This window comes from Dermacentor albipictus, chromosome 8 (assembly GCF_038994185.2).
Source record: "Dermacentor albipictus isolate Rhodes 1998 colony chromosome 8, USDA_Dalb.pri_finalv2, whole genome shotgun sequence".
NCBI classification, from domain to species: domain Eukaryota; kingdom Metazoa; phylum Arthropoda; class Arachnida; order Ixodida; family Ixodidae; genus Dermacentor; species Dermacentor albipictus.
The window spans coordinates 44,283,174-44,300,647 of record NC_091828.1 but is presented as its reverse complement, the minus strand read 5'-3'; the positions used below and the strand labels follow the sequence as shown (position 1 = coordinate 44,300,647).

Here is a 17,474-nt window from a genome sequence, read left to right as displayed (position 1 = left end):
AGGCCTAGCGTTACCACGGTGGTGGCTACGGCTGCCAGCGAATCTGTGTGCGAGAGCGCCGGTTTGAGGGGACGAGATAATCAAAATGGCGGTGGCTTTGATTAATGCCGTTTCGGACCTGCGGTCACGGAAGAATGTTCGGATAAATGAACGGCAAAGGGTTCTTACATCCGAAATTTCACACGTTTTTAGTAGTGACTCTAGGGGCACGTGGTGGTGCCGCGAAACGGACCAATTTATCGTGCATGTCCCAAAAATCGGCCGTCCGGAATATACATTGTTTACTGTACACTGGCAACTCCTCTAGCCGACAACACGGCGTCAAAGATGATTCATTGCGATTCCTCTCTGTTACTCGAGCCAGCATTGCCACAACATTCATTCCCTCTAAACAAAATTGCTGCTCATTTTCCCTGATATACCGTACTTACTTGCATAATGATCGCACTTGTGTAATGATCGCACCCCCAAGTTTTGTCGTCAAAATTTGATTTTTTCCCTCTTTCCTGTGTAGTGATTGCACCACGAACTTGCCGCAGCAATATGTCGTGTGCCGAATCTAGCCAATGATGATCGCGCTTACCATCTGTCGAATGCTATGCGAACGACTCTTCAAAACATACCAAGCAGTCTGCATGCACCAAACATTCTGAAGCAGATGCCCCATTTCATTCCTTTCATCACTTTCCGCACCTCCATGAGAAAAGAATAGCTACAACCAAACTTGCCTTTGCTTTATTATTTGTAGGCTTTATAATGGCTGTGGTCAACAACAACAACAACAAAAGCACCTTTCGATTCTTCTCGTCTGTACTCGTGGGCATGCAACAAATCGCGAGCGGCAACGACAGTAGCCACATTTACACTGATACGTTAGGAGTGTACCTTATTCATATGCCGACACTTGTAACACAGCTAAGATATTCGCCCAACCTTAGCGGAAACGTGCCATATTAGGATAGCAGTGAATACGAATGCCGCAGTTTCCGCAGCATGCCCACTATGTGCATTTCTATGTCACTCGCAGCTAAGTGCACCCATCTCCGTTTCTGTCCCATCAAAGTAGACATGGCTACGTTATTGCTGCAATCTTGCCGATATTAACGATATTATTCGTTACTGGTACAGAAGAAACTGTTTCAATGCATGTAATGCACTAACGAGAAGCAAAAAAATTCTCATTCGGCGCATTTGGCTTGCCCTACCAGCTGCCAATTTTTGTTTTGGTGTCCTGCACTGTTACAGCGGCGGCCGTCTGTTTGTTGACCTGTTGTCATCCCGCAGCAAGTGCGGGATGAAAAAAAAAATGTGTTCGTTTCGCGGGAGATTTAACTCGCGTAATGATCGCACCCCTGAATTTGCTTCAATTTTTTTTACAAAAAAGTGCGATCATTATGCGAGTAAATACGGTAAGCACAAGTTCCCCAAGTTTTCCCGGTTGGTAGACGCCCTGGAGCCAAGGATGATGGATTGATGAGCACTATCTTCCCGCGAGAGCTAGGAGAAAGAGAGGGCGGGAAGTGAGCGCCTCGTGGTAATGCAAACATGCTCGTGCATGGGCAGGGAAAGTGGGGGGGGGGGAGGGGGGAAGGGCAGGTCAACCCCCACAGTGATATTTCATTACTACAAACACCACATTAACAAAATTTCCAGAAATCCCCTGCTGACTGCTTATAGCTTCAATGTAAGCATACCTCAGTACTACGAACTTCAAAATACCAAACCTTTCAGAATAACGATCATTATTCAGTTTCTGTGTCATGCTAATGCCTCAGTACTATGTATTAATGTTATGAAATTTGGGGATTCTAAGATTTCCACATATCCTTTACAGCAGCTGGAACAGCATGCTAGCAGAAGACAAGGTGCAGAAAGCAGACACCACAGCATATGGGCTCCAAAAACCTAAGACTGCACCAGAGGGGAAAAATGTAGATGGGTAGGAGGGGACCTTATCTTTTACCTATTGTAGAGGTGTCGACGAATCGGGTATTATAAACGCATGCTCGGCCCAAACAAGTGTAGCCTAGCCACGAAGGTGGGTCTCTTCCTATTTTCGCTCCCCTTTCTGCGTGTTCCCCTTCTTTCCTTCACGCTTTTTCCTGCACCCATATCAGCTACACGTGTGGAGCAGCGTAACTTTCGTGCTCGTGGGTATGCCACAAGGTCACACTTTCCGGACTTTGTCGTTTACACGCGCTTGCACTTTAGAAGAGTTCAGGTGCTCAGCTCGAACAAAGACAGTTGCGGTGTCCATGACAAGGAATGTGAAAAACAAACAAATGAAAAGAAACATTTTGCTTTGGAGGCGACATGGTGCTTCCTTTTTGTTGGTAGTTTTCTCGGCGTCAGGGTCTCTTTTGCGCACACCACTCTTACTGCATGGTGCTTCGGTGGTGCGTGGCGATGGAAGCAATAGCTTAAGCCGAGAGCCAACAGTGGGATAGCTCATATGGTGACAACTGACGAGTTGATTGATGCAATAGTTAATTCTGTGGTTTTTCACTAGGATAACCTTTTAGAATAATGAACACTTTTCCATGGTCCTTCTCAAGTTCATTATATTGAGATTTCGCTGTAATTGGCTGTTTATTTAAATAATTAAATAAATAAAGGAAAAGGCAAATAGGGAGCAAAGGAAAATTGCTGCGGAGTAGCAACTGTCCAGCACAGTCTGCTAACGCCTGGACCGCAGTCGGCAGGTTGGCGCGAGTCTCCTTTCCTAGTGCGACCATGACTTTGCATGACTCTCAGTAGGCTGAGTGCATACGCAGCCTGCATGCCCTGTTTTAGATGTTTTAGAGCGGAAAGATGGGCAGCAGCACCCACCGGTAGTACTGGAGCCGGTAGTCGTCACCACAGAAGTGGCAGTAGTAGTGGTCCCGGCGCAGGTGCCGGTACAGCTCGTCGTTGTCGAAATAGCGCACGTCGCAGAACTTGCATAGAGGGTGGCCCTTGTGCGAGGTGTCATCTAGGTCCCCCTGGCTTTGGTGCCGTGCCATGTCCCTCCGTGTGTATGCTGTCCGCTCGCACGGAAAGATCTGCGAGACAAGATGGGCAAAGAGTTCATAGGCAAATTTCTCAACCTAACTGCACCATACACTGCCCTGCCACCGCTATGCGCTGAAAGCATTTCTCTTTCTTGAGCATCCATTATGTCAGTCCAACAGACCACCAGTTATCTGTCCTGTGCATTACATGACTTCTCCATCTACACCTCTACTTCCTGTTATGGCTCACCTCCAGGACTAACAGACATTCATGTCACGCAGACACGAACAACAACTACTACTTCAAATTATTGCTCTGAAAACATAAACAGGTCGGCTGCTTCAAAATGCCAAAAGACCTGTTTCCTAGTGGCAAGCACAAACAAGCATGACTGCTTCCGTAGGTGTCTGCAAGAGTGTTTGTGCCTTACTGTGAAACCTTCTCCCCTTTTCTTACCATGTGCTATGCAGGGAGAGCAAGCAAACTTCACTGCACGAAGACAACAGCATGAAGGGCTAATGGCGACGTGCCAAGATGCGACAACCGAGCACCGACAGCACATGCAACTGACGATATGCTCCCTCTACGGAGCAAGAGTGTTCCTGGAAAGCTATAACAAGGAGTCTGCCTTGCCGGTGGAATCACCTCTGCCTTTTGCTCACGAGCTGCTCGTTAAGCTGACAGCTATTTACAGAGATAATTAAATGTTTTTGTTTTTAGAGTACAGCTCTCAGGTGCCAGTTCCAGCAGCGAGCGTCAGTGTAACCGAGCGAACGAGTGCAGTGAAAGATGAAAGTGAACGCAGAGCGCAGCAGGGGATGAAAGGCGCAAGGAGGAAAGTGGAGAGGAGGGTGCACTTCCCTCCATTTGCAGCGTGCTGCACGAGACAGACTGTCTGCGCCATCCAATAAATCACGAAATGAAAACACATATAGAGCTGCGCTCAAATTTCGCATTAGGGAGTATCGTAATCATCAGTGAATTTTTCGTTCTCCACCGCTTTGTCAATGCTTAGGCCCTCTTCGCCGATCTACCAGGTCAAGCTGCAGACCGCTGGGTCTATACTACCTCTGGGACTAAAAACCCAGGAAACATTCTTAACTAGAACATCACGTGTGCTTTCTTTCTGATTTACATAGCCTTCTACCTGTCATTAACACCTATCACTTTCTATTCCATCACTCATTGTGCAATCGTTAGCTCCTGAAGTTTCTTTGTGTTCTAAGTTCCAGCCCCTAAGCTGGTTGTGGCAGAATGCACTGGCTGCATAGTTTTTTTTTCAAGGATACAGGTAAGCTATATGGCACATCTATGTTCTTGTAGCGAGTGATTTAATGTGTGTGGTTCAGTAACTGCTTGCCTTTGCACATAGCGAGTGACCTATGTTATGTACTGCTGTATTTTGTACTTAGATTTTTCAATTTCACTTTGTTATGCACCCTGCTAAGGTCCTGGAAACAGAACTGCAGTGTCAATAAATAAATAAATAAATAGCTGCTGCTAACAACCCTGAGGGTGCATGCTGTGCAAGAACCAATTTTTATTCTCGAGATCTCCGTCTTCTAACCTGGATGACTAGGTATAGACGGCTCTTCTGCAAAGTTTTAATAGGCTGTCTGTGAGTCACAAATTCCCATTCTCTTGCCAGGCTATTAAACATTACCTTCGTCTTCTGCATATGAACTATCAAACGTACTCTCAGACTAGACAGGGCATCACTAGGTTGCCGAGACATTCCTCCTATCCATCCTAACACCTCATCGTTCCCAATCTCGAATATTAAGTATACTTCTTGCAAGCACACAGTGACAATGGAGATACTGCGTCTTCTTGCCTGACAAATATCTTAACCAGTATTTCTGTGCTCTTTTTCTGAAGGAATATGGTAGCTGTTGAATCTCTCTAAGCATTTTCTATGATATCCAGTTGTGTTTTCTACGCTCCTTGACCACACTTCCATGAGTGCTGGTACCTCTACTGAATTAAAATGATTCCCAGTGACCTACAGAGGCCATAAAGGGGCTGGTTATATTCCACAGATTTTGTCATTGCCTAATTGATGACATGAAAAGCGGTCCATTGTTCCAAACCACTTCTTCAAGCTAGCCTGTTCTGTAAGTTGACTGAACTGTTGCCCTGACTTTATTGGAAGCTACCTTCATGAATATTTTATACAAACTGAAAGCAAGCTAATGGACCAACAACTAACAAATCCTTAATTACACTTGGAACACCCACCTCAAAGGTCACAATGCAGGGAAATCGGGACCTTGAAAGAGTGCTGTCCCAGTGGACAGTAAATGAACAATGTCAACTGAATGAAGAACTAACACCGTGACCTTGTTCAATACAATACTGCCTCTCTAATGCATTTACTTAACACCAACCAATTACATTTAACTAATGTCCGACTTCTCCCTCTGACACAACTATCTCCACGTTACGCCGTTGGTACCTTCTTCCTGAAATACACGCTAATTATTACAATCAAGCCTTTGAATTTTTCTGCATTATAACTGGGAATGATTTAAACAATATCGCCCATCAGCACATTCTTACAGAGTCAAACGTCTGATTATACAAGTAACTTCATTGTAAAGCGCGCACTGCGTGCCACCCACAACAGAGGATCCTAAGCACGTTCAACAATAGAAAACCTTGATTTAACATGAATTCCAAAGAGACTTAGTAAAACAGGTCGCTAATTTGCTATGCGCACCTTGCCCGACAAAATGCGCAACTGCAGCCACCGTTATCGCACCGAGGTTCACAGTACACTCCGCGGCGAAACACAGCAACTAAGCAAAGTAAAGCTGCAGATCGCGGAATGCAGAGATCCAGTCCTTCGCCGTCAAAATTCTTGGTTCGTTTGCACCATTTTCTCTCACTGTTGCCTTCATTGACACTTGCATCCTTTCTGCCTTTGATTGATGACTTTGAAAACGTCGCTTGTGATCAGTTAAAATTACATGACCACATCGTCATCAAATGTGATGTATTCGTCAGCCGTCGCACCCAATGATGTGTTCCAAGTAGTGTACCAGTTCAGCGATTCCCGAGTGGCAGCAGGACTACTTCCGATATCGACACTTTCGTCAAGCGTGTCACTAGTGATGGCCGTACCTTGGTGACATTTGCAGAAGGCAGTGGGCGGCATCACTATATGGTTTTTGAAAGCAAAAAATGAGCCGTCGGGGACGCCTAAATTACTTCCCTGTACAGGCCAATTGGTTTTAGCAGCCTTCGTTGTAGAGGTGTTCTCAATAAATTTAAAAGATAGGAATTTAGCGAGGAAATAGTCAACCTTTCTTTATACAGGTCATTTCACTGTACAAGTGTTCGACTGTTGTATGTTCCAGAAGACTTACAAATGTTTGCAATTAGAGCTACTAGTTCATAGGTGCCGCATTTTCTTGTTTTGCATTCATGCTTTTGTGTTTACTCAGGATTCTGCATTTATTTTATTTTTTCTCAGCTTATTCTGCTTTTGTATTATTTGCATCATTAGTATTAATGCTCCTGCGCTGTCTGCATGCTGTCTATTGATGCATATGCCCCATGGAACGTATTGTTCAAACCCTTCAACAATATTGTTGGGTCCTGAGAGCTCTATTCCTTCTGTACAGCACTGAGCAAAAGTATACAAAGCACAGGCTCATCGGAAAAAAAAAAAAAAAAAACTGAGCTTATTTGTAATTCAGACACACAAGCTGAAAACGCAGAGTGCACTGGAAAAGTCACAATGCCAAATGGAGTGCAGTCCTCGATTTCAAGTTGCATTCGTAAGTGGAGAAGAATATCAGATTTATTGCGAGATCCCCAGTCCTTACACTTCTGCTACAGGGTGCACTTAAAAGGCTTTGCACTAATACAACAAAACCGAAAGGCAAACAATGTTCAATAAAAAAACTCGGAAGGCAAATAATAAAAAAGTGATAAAGCAGGCAGGAGAGCCAGTGGCGGCCAGCTACCTTGAGGTGCTCGACGCAGAGGTCGCAATAGGTGCGGTTGTGCTCCTTGCGCACATGGTTCCGCAGCATGCCAAAGTTGCTGAAGATTGGCGCCGGCTTGCCCTGTGCCAGCGGGCAGTACTTGCAGCGGTTGTCGAGTAGCTCGCGGTAGGCCTGCCGCACCGACTCATCCTCGAAGCATATATGCGGCCGCACGTCCACCTGGTACAGCCGCTTGTTCAGCTCTTCGTAGGGGCGGCACTCCTTCACAAAGATCACCTGCATATAGAAGGGCGGCGTACAATGAGCAGACTGGGATGGTCATGTGAATTCATTCACTGACTCTCGTCACGAAAGCACAAGCACTTTCACAGTGCTCTTCTTAATTCTTTGGAAATGGGGGAAGGAGGAGGGTAACATGGCCGTTTTTTATAGGTTACACTAGATTGTTTTTCTGAAAGAACTATTACAATTAACATTTTATGCAAATACAAGAACAGAAAGTTTAATAAATGTGCTTTTCAGGCATTATTAACCAGTTCTTTGTGGCAACACATAATTTTAATTGCCAAAAACAGAATTGTAGAATAGTACTGAACAAAACTTGCAACGATATCCGTGCACCTAAAAAGAAATATTCCTATAAAGATTATGAAATATGCAAAATTTTTCGCCATCTAACAGTCGCTACCTGTGAAGAAATCAAAATTTTGTCTCAAGCAGCACTCCTACTAGAACCAATTATCTGGAAGCCCTATAGTTGCATGCATCATGTGGCAGAACAGCTCTTTGAAGTAAAACACGAGGAAATGTTGCAAATCTTGCAGTAAATTGTTTTTGGAGGGTTTTGCCAACGCTGCATTTTCTGGAATTTTGGTATGCATTTACTTTAGCTGGCAGGTGCTGAATGGCCTGGTATGGTGGAGGAACACAAACCAGCAATGCATCCCCCATTGTAGCTCCCCTCAATTAAGTTCCGATGAAAAGGCAGGATTCTCTGACTTGCTGCTGCTCGAGTCATCTAAAAACCAACCACAGACACAGCACAATCGTGAAATTTGCAATGTTTTGGAGTGCGTCAAGCACTTGCAGTGTTGGCCAACTCCTGCACCTTCCAAGCCTGTTTAATGATCGCCACCACCCAGAAAAAATATATATATATAGATGGTGCAGTGTGCTTGTGGGTGCCGCGGAAGGTCTTGAAAATGGTATTCGAAACCACTGTTAGCTAGCTAACGATGCACGATGGTAGCCTGAATATAGAACACGACAAAGCACGAATACAGAATTTGCACAAAAAGAAAGAAATTATCATGGTGCTACGTTCATTTGTTTTGTCCAAGCTCTATGTTCATAGTTTGAAGCAAAGGAAAATTAAAGGCCAACTGGAACAAAATTTCAATTTGGCTAAATTTGTGTTAAATGAGCAGTATATACCCCCGAACCAATCTGGGCAAAGCTGGAGAGCTGGTAAATGTACAGTTTGCTTTGTTAGCAATCTAAGCTGACGATGTGTGCATCTGGTGGTGTCACTATGACGTAAATCAGAGCACCTCGCATCTGTGTTTTTGAGACATTTTCAGCTTGCCGCGGGTGCCAGGAATGGCTCAAGTCACCACGCCTGGAAAACTACAGAGCACAATTAGAGCATGCAGTAGTTACGAGCGTCTTGGTGGTGAGAGGGCTCGCGTGGCAAACTGCGGTGCCCACAGTATCTACGGGTACGCAGCCGCACGGCCTCCGAGATTCTCGGTCATGCCGAGAGACCGCGAACTTGGTCATGTGTCACTTCTGGTGGGCTCTAATGGCAATGTTTTTTTCAAATTCAGTATCAAAAATGGCTGGTCTTTTGCAAGCATTTCGTGATGCTTCCGCTCTTATTTCAAGTGCCAAATTTTGTAAGGAGGCTGCTCAGTGTCTGTATTATCTTAAACTAGGCTCTTTATTCAGTCCAAAGTTTTGTTGCAGTCGGCATGTAACTGTGTTTTTCAAATGAAATGTAGAAATACTAAGAAACTAAAGAGGAAGAGCATTCCACCAAATGGAAGTTGCGCCCACAACCTATTATCATTTTTAGATCTTATATATTTCTTTCAAATATTGAAAATTTGAAAAGATGGCCTTTCTAATGACTGTCCAAAATACACTACTCGAGTAAGTATTAAAAAGAAAGCAATGCATAAACAAAAATTGACATGCACTACACACACATATGAGGGCTCTCAGAGCAGCTTTAAGCTTATGTGCACAGTCAGAAAAAACCTGACAAAATCACAATTCTAAATGCAGTAAATCTCAGAGTTTTCTACGAAAAGTTGAGAAAGAAAGCTGAGAATTAAGCTGAAGTTGAGAATTACAAAAAGCTTTGCGTTTCCGTATTCAGGCTGTTTTTGTGTAGATAGAACTCTCATAACGTGCTAGGCTACACTGCTTTGCATGCCTATATAAACGCTTCCCAGCAATGCCCACTCGTCTAGTTGAACTCTAAACTTGTGAGGTCATTGTGAGCTAGAGATGGGACTAGAGGCAATGTCGAACAATTCTCAGCATTTTTAGGCACTGCTGTGCCACACTTCTCGTCTTGGAGCCCTCGCACGGACTTCTCAGCAGTGCCATCAGATCAGCTTGTCCAGAAAGAAGTGTGAGGGAGGAACCCAGTTGCCACATGACGTGTTTGCATGCACCAACACGCCATGCATTTCAAAGGCCAAGTGCAGACTTCGTGGCGGTGCCACTAGGTGACAGTACACGCCTCATACATACCACTTGATTCAAAGGTGACACTATGTTGCGACACTACATTACTCCAATGCTAATGCATTACCGCCGACAGTCACCTAGAGATGGGTTCTGCCACAATTCTTTATTCCAAATGTGCCATTAGCCCTCCATATGTGAAAATGGGCCGGGCCCTGCCCCCAGGTGGGCCCTGCGACATGTAAGCGGGAGCTATGACATCGCCTCCGCTGGCAGGGAGAGTGGCTGCTCTGAGAATACAAAGAGGTGGGCTCCCGCCTGAATTTTCAGCTGTTCTTACAGCTGCCATTAATGTAATATATTGTGGGCACTTATAATATGGTTATAAGAACTGCCCACCAACACAACATCACATATATTTTTTAATGCAATTAGCCTTTTTTAGGGAACTTCATCCAGTTTGCAGAAGTCTGTGTGTTTGTCTCTGCCTAACCACTTCCCACCAACTTTGGTCACTGCTGCTTACATTCACAAGCAGCAGTGTGAGCTCAGGAGAACATGATGACTTAACATTAATGCGATTCATCTGCTGCACCAAGTAATTTACAAGATTGTGCACAGCTGTACTAAGTGCACAACTGGCCACTGCTACAAGGAGCAGCAGGAACTCGAAGAGGAAGAAGAAGGCTCCGTCTGGCTGTATACATGCTTCAAACGTGATGCGCTATAGCCGCACCAATACAGCACGTCGCTACATTGCTTCAACACTAATCACATTAACGTCAACATTTACAGTGAGATAAGTCCTGCAAGAATTCCTTTTAGAATTTAGTATTCATTTCCCATACGTGCTACTATCGTGCTCAATATGAGTTGCAACCAGGGGCATACACCCGTCAGTTCTCTCAATAATAAATATGACAAGTGCCACTTTTCCTGCAAGCAGGGTGCTACTAGTAATTGGAACGGTGTTCAGCAATTTTTCTACGTAGGCGCTGCCATATAGCCACTGTATGGACAGTCCAGCTTCCACAAGCAATACCTTCTTTACCTTCTTGTGTGCAAGGTTTTGAATGTGTGATTGTCGCCACACAATATACGCACCACGCATTGCTGTCCGCAAAGCCACAAGCCTGCTGAGGAGCGCTTCAAGATGTTCAAGCAGGCAAGTAAGATGCTCCAGCAACAAGCCTCTACAGCATGAAGCAGGGGACTGGTTAGGGGACTGTGCACCATGCTTGTTTATGCATAGTATTAGAACAGAAAGAATGGCAGATATATGTCTGTGCATGTTAGCTAAACCTACAAACTTTTTGTTTTGCTCTCATGTGTTCCATCAGCTAAAAAGCAATCCCTGGTATGCAACAGGCACTGAGCAGGAAAGAGCTAGCACAGCACTCTGTGATACAGCCTGATGCATATCAGATACTGCAGTGTACAGAATTGAGGGTGATTCAAATAGTAATTTTTGATACCAAATCAAAAAAATACTCTTCAAATAATCAATAGCTGTTCTCCCCATTATTACAAAACAATGTTTGCATCCTAGTATTAGTAATGTTAGCCAGTTTCTGTTATTACACTGCACATTATGAAACCTTGCTTATGAAGCCCAAATGGAGCATTAGGAATAAATATGTATTTAGTTTGTATGTGCAGGACTCTTCAGAGTGAAGGGTGTGAATGACTGAGGTTTAGCCGGTAAGGTTTGGCTCCCTGAGTGGCATAGATTGCTCCACCACTAGTGCTTCATGCCTATGGCCCCCGGGATTAAGCTTATCTTACTTTTGCTCCAATTTTATGTCTGATTGAGCACAGTTGACAATTTCAATAAATCTTATAACTATCAGAAAAATATACACGATTACGAATAATGACTACTCATTTCGACGACCGAACTGAATAGTGCAATATTCAACTTGTTATTCAAAAGTTTCTGATATATTCGCAAGCACCCTATAAGGTATCATAGAACTCTTATACCCTCTTTACTTCACTTTAAGCTCAGTTACATAAATTAGAACTGCAACTGGCAATTTACTCGTGCATACTACAACTGGTAACTAAGTGGTGTGTACTAGTTTTGTTTTTCAATATATATTGTTTCTTTCTTTACAATTATTTTACATGTTGCTTGTTTTGTTGCAAGTTCATGGTCGTGAATGTTATATAGACCTGCGCTGCTGCTGGTGCATTTCTCATAGGTTGACAGAATACGCAAATGCTCACTCACCAATACATTCACAGGACGTGTGCTCACTCACACTTGTCGGTACTCCCTCACATTTCTACTCACACTCACTCGCATTCATAGCCACTTCCCTTCACACTTACCAGCACCCGCTCTCGCTGGTATTTGCATGCAGTTCCACTCACCGGCACGCACTCACATCCATTCAAAAGCGCCGTAATTGACTTTCCCTCGTACTCGGTTTAAGGGGAGGCTTTAGCTCGGACCCAACTTCGATGCCGCTTATTCAAATACATGTAAAATGCAGAGATGCTTTACCAAGACAACCACTGGGCCGATATTTATTAAACTTATTGCATTTGAGAGTGAAAGTTAAATTCTAGTGACAGCTGGAAGCACTGTGCTGAGTTAAGGCCTGAATTTTAAAAAAAAGGGGGAAATTTCAAGAATTGGTAAGTTAGAAAAATATGTAAACACGAAGTTTACAAATTTGTAGTTCTGCACCAAGAAACGATATTGCAGTTCTGTAAAAATTTTATTTCAATTTATATCTTACGTGAATTTGTTATGTTGTTAACTGTTTTGCAAATGTTCTAATCGCACATTAGTGGTCTATTGAGGGACATGTATATCAGTTTCGTCCACTTTAGATGTACTACTAGATGCAATTTACAGAATTGTGATAACATTTTTCATTGGCATGTTAAAAAGTTGTAAACTTGATAGTTTCGTTTTCTGAAAATTTGTCATATTTCACAATTCTTAATAACAAATTTACAGCCTAAATCAGAAATTTGCTAACAACAGTCCCTAGGATTTAACTTTTCTTTTTGAAGTGCAACAAGCCTCATCAATTTTGGTGCAGTGGTTGTCAAGAAAAACAATTTCTCCTTTCTCATGTACTTAAACAGGAGCCCCCAAGCTAAAGCCTCCTGTTAACTAGGACTCACTTGCGTCCTTACTAACATCCATTCAAACTCGCCAGGTCACACTCCCATTCGTACTTATGCCCTCTCACAGCCGTCCTCACTCAAAGAGGTAAACAACACCACATTCTGGACAACAACAGAAACGAGAAACACAAGGCGCTCTACTTCACGCCTATGAAATGAGTGTGGAGTGCTCGTGAGTGAGCGTGGCGACTGTGGTCTTTGTATTTTGTTCTCAGAGCTTTTCATGGTGTCCTCTTTGGCTGCATGTTCTTTAGTGTGCCTTGGCTACTCTGTACTAACAATATTATAAGAAGCCAACAAACACTGACACCGAGGACAACATAAGGGAAATTACTTGTGCTTAATAATTTAATTAAAGAAACGATACATTAATGGAAATGAAAGTGGATAAAAAAAAACAACTTGCCACAGGTGGGGAACGATCCCAGAACCTTCGCATTTCAAGTTCGATGCTCTACCAATTGAGCTACTGCAGCGCCGGTTCCCCATCCACTTCCTTGGGTATTTATGTCGCCTAGTAGAACCCTGGGAGTGTTAGCCAGCTCCGCCACTCACAGACCTTGGCGGAGGATGTGGAACATCCCTTCTGCCGCAGGCGTCACGAGAACGAGACCTTTTTGGGTGAAGGCAACCGGTCAATAAACCCACACATGCTACTGGAAGGCATCAATGTTGCCGGATTCGAGACCCTTGTTATGTAATGAACGAGAAGAAAAGAGGTTAACCAAGGGGCCCGATTTTTCTTAGTCATATCATAAAAAGCCAACAAACACTGACACCAAGGACAACATAGGGGAAATTACTTGTGCTTAATAAATGAAATAAAGAAACGACAAATTAATGGAAATAAAAGTGGATGAAAAGCAACTTGCCACAGGTGGGGAATAGGAAATAGAAATAGGTGGAGAGGATAGGAAAACGCAACTACTGATTTCTCCCGGATAGGTCAGGCTGGAAGTGCCGAAGCCAAGGCCATAGGGTTGCGTTGCCTCCGTCGATGGAGCCATGAAGGCCCTAACACTAAGCAATGGCTCAAGCCCCAGAATTCTCTTCTCGCCGGACACCGCAAAGCCGCTCATGGCTAGATGCAAGAGGGTCCAACCCTCGTGTGTTTGGGTACATGTGAAGCAACACACCAAACGCCTGCTGACGCAGGTGCCCTTGCGGGGGGGGGGGGGGCACACTTGTATAAACGAGTTTCATTTGAAGGGGTCTCTCTAAGAGTTTCACTACCTTGGGACTTCCGAACGTAACCATCTCAGTGTATCCTCTCTGTGATGTACACTCAAACCAAACTTGAACTTGGGGCCATTGAGATTTAAGTAAAAAGACCAGAACATAGAAGGTAGCACTTACTCCATACTTGAATTCACAGCGAGTGCAGAAACGCCCTCCTTCAGCAAGTGCAGAACAGATCTTTACCTAATTGGTTGCATTTGAAATAACGATCAAGCGGCAGTGACTCAAAAGCAACTGATTTCAGAAAAAAAATAACAAAAAACATCAAATGTGTAACTTTCCACTTTTTAAGAGAGCTGCTTTCTGGCCTAATGGGTATTTCCTCAATGCAGCAAATTTGTCTTTGTCTTTAACTTTGTAGGGGCAGTGGATGAGGTATTTTCTTTGCATAACTGTGTAATTTGTATAAACTGCAAGCTTGAATGAGAGTGCTTTGGAATAAATGAACCAAGGATAAATGAAATTCATAACGAGCCAGCCAATCTCAACTAGTATACACTAAGGTGGCCCTGTGACATTTTTTTTAACATAGCCTGCCTGGTTGCCAGACTGCACTTATGAACATCAAGCTAAATATTGATATTTAATCGATTAGATTAAATTATGGAGTTTTTACGTGCCAAAACCACTTTCTGATTATGAGGCACGCCGTAGTGAAGAACTCCAGAAATTTCGACCACCTGGGGCTCTTTAATGTGCACCTAAATCTAAGTACGCGGGTGCTTTCGCATTTCACCTCATCGAAATGCGATTGGCGTAGGCGGGATTCAATCCTATTTAATCGAGTTTACACATACAATTGCACGACTGTCGAGGGTCTTTTATTAAAATTGAGACGCCATCTTTAATCGGCTCACATGTGGTGCTTAGCGTTTCTTGTTCGTGTGGTTTAATATATCTGCTGTTATTCTCCACATTTTTCAATATACTTCATCTAGAATTGTTTCTTTTGTATTTCTTTATCGGAATGTGGAATGAATGATTTTCTCATGTTTGTATCAATTGAACCACCGTTTTTAACCTGTTTACCTGTGGCGCTCTTACAGTGCTCAATATTTTTTTGTGTTTGGTTTCATATATATATATATATATATATATGTGTGTGTGTGTGTGTGTGTGTGTGTGTGTGTGTGTGTGTGTGTGTGTGTGTGTGTGTGTGTGTGTGTGTGTGTGTGCGCGCTCTTATGTATATTTTCTTTCTTCCTTTTTGTCAAATGTATATTTTCTTTCTTTCTTTTTGTCAAATTTACTGTACAAACAGTACCAATGAGCAGGTCATTTGACCCACATTTTCGGTCACAGGCCAACCCCTCAAGTGGGCTGACCAAGTCTGATTTTCTTATTTGCTTGATTCACGTCTTCTTAGACAGGTTCTTTTTTTTCTGTTATGCATTTTTGCCCTTTTAATACGAGGGGGTACCCAAAGGAACCGGTATTATTTTTAAAAAGCTATGTATTTATTCATTTTTTTACAAAACAACCTTATCACCTTGTAGTTACTCTCCACAACACTTAATACATTTGTCCAAATCTGCAATTACATTCTTCGAAACATTTTTCAAACTCGTCTGTTTCGATGGCCTAATAGCTACTCTCTGGTTTTTCCCCTCACCTCTTCTACATCGTGAAATTACAGCCCTTTCAAGTAATTCTGCATCCGCGGAAACAAAAATAAGTCACACGGAGCGAGGCCAGGCGCCCACGCTACTTACTCACCTGACCTCACTCCGTGCGACATTTTTTTGTTTTGTTTTCTCCGATGAAGAATGACATTATGAATTAAAAAATGAATTAAAAAAATAAAAAGACTGCCTATCCTTTCCCTTTAGATATCTTGTAGTACCTAGAACTTATCATACATATTGTGACACACCATTACACTGTGGCTGTTGCCTGTATCTCTTTAGACCGTCACAGCAAAGCAGTGCTTGCGACAGGACCATGAGCAGAAATCTCCCAATGGATTAAGGCAGTGACGCCATATGGTGGTGGAAATAAAAAATAAACACTGACTAATATGGTATGCCAAAGTGAATTAACTTAGGAGGCCACCCTATTACCAGAGCTCCGTGTAGTGACAAGGGAAGCCATGCAGGAATTGCTCCACTTGGCACAGCAGCGCAGCTTCAAGCACAGAAAGAAGGAAAATAAGTAGAGGTAGGTTGTGAAGGTGTGGCCACAGGAGATCACTGATGGCTTCGTGCACACAAGATGATATCAAAAGCTTCATTGGAAAACGTTGATGATGCCATGCCCTTTCGTGCCAGACACACCCTACCCTTTAATAAATGGTATTCTATTCCAAGCCCCTTCACAGTCGTGATTGAACCACTCAAATTTCGATGGTCAAAATCTTACTATATTCACAAGGAAGACGAAATTCTACCACATGCGAAGTGTGTCATGTGCGATACACCTGCATTGCGCATGGTTTTTGTTCGTGCGACTTAGCAGCTTATGTAAAAACTGCGTGCTAAAACTTAACCCCTATGTGCAGACATCAGCAAAGTACATGCTCAGAGATACTGCAATTTCAGTGTGCACTAGTTTTGCAACACTGCCATAGTGCTAGACTTAATTTAATTCCGTATGACAGAAGGAACAAACAGGCAGCGTCTACTCGTCTGTTCTGCCAGAAATTTGCATTTCTTTGGTGTTTTAGTGAAAGATGCACAACCAACTGAAGATCTTCACGCTTCTGAAGTGCACATCAGTGCAACTGGCCGGAAAACACCCCCCACAAAGTATAATGGGGATCACGCACGACAGTGATGCTGATATTTTCTGTATCAACAAACTAAACCTAAAGAAAATGTGAACCAACAAAGTGCACGTGAAGTTGCTCACAAAAGGTACTAAATAGCGCAAGCTGCCGTGGTGACAAGTTAAGCAGTCAATTGCAGGTTGGCCACAGGGCAGTGACAAAATCCAGTTTTCTTTCTTCGCCGGGTTCATGAACTGTGGCCGTTTGGTCAGTCACACTAAAGTAGCTGAGCCACACATTCTGTACAGTAAACTCCCCGATTCATGACAGGGAGGCTAAGGGTTTTGCCATTTCTTCACATATGGCAGCCAAGGCAGTTCCCATCATAACATAAAGCGCCATGCGCCCCTTCATATTCGCATTGTTACTGTGCAATATGAATGCTCAGACTAATCCATAACGAAACAAGATCAAGGTCAAAGACATCAAGGCTGCTCGCCATAGTGTAGGCCCTAACAATCGCGCGTCCTTGGCAAAGAGAAGTCGACACTGCTTCGGAACGGGCAGCAGGCGGATGAATATGGTCGCTGCAACAGGTGCGAGTACATTCGAGAAAGAACGGCGATACAGTCAACATCGGCTGCACGGTGGCGGTTAATCAAAGTTGCAAGACGGGCGCCCACCTATTCGTGATTTCGAGAGACACCGAAATACTCGGTGGTTTCTCTAGTTCATTCATTCATTCGAAG

The 17,474-nt window shown here is 43.5% G+C and overlaps 1 protein-coding gene across 1 annotated transcript in view; it reads right to left on the bottom strand.

Annotated features, from left to right (window-relative positions):
• The window catches only part of LOC139048748 (E3 ubiquitin-protein ligase ZNF598-like), a 31,272-nt gene that overhangs the window by 12,626 nt on the left and 1,172 nt on the right, over window positions 1-17,474 (bottom strand). The window contains exons 2-3 of the mRNA XM_070523307.1: window positions 6,963-7,220; window positions 2,830-3,041 (exon numbers count right to left, since the gene is read on the bottom strand). Coding sequence (XP_070379408.1) covers window positions 2,830-3,041; window positions 6,963-7,220 — 470 coding nt within the window. The remainder of the gene's footprint in view (window positions 1-2,829; window positions 3,042-6,962; window positions 7,221-17,474) is intronic.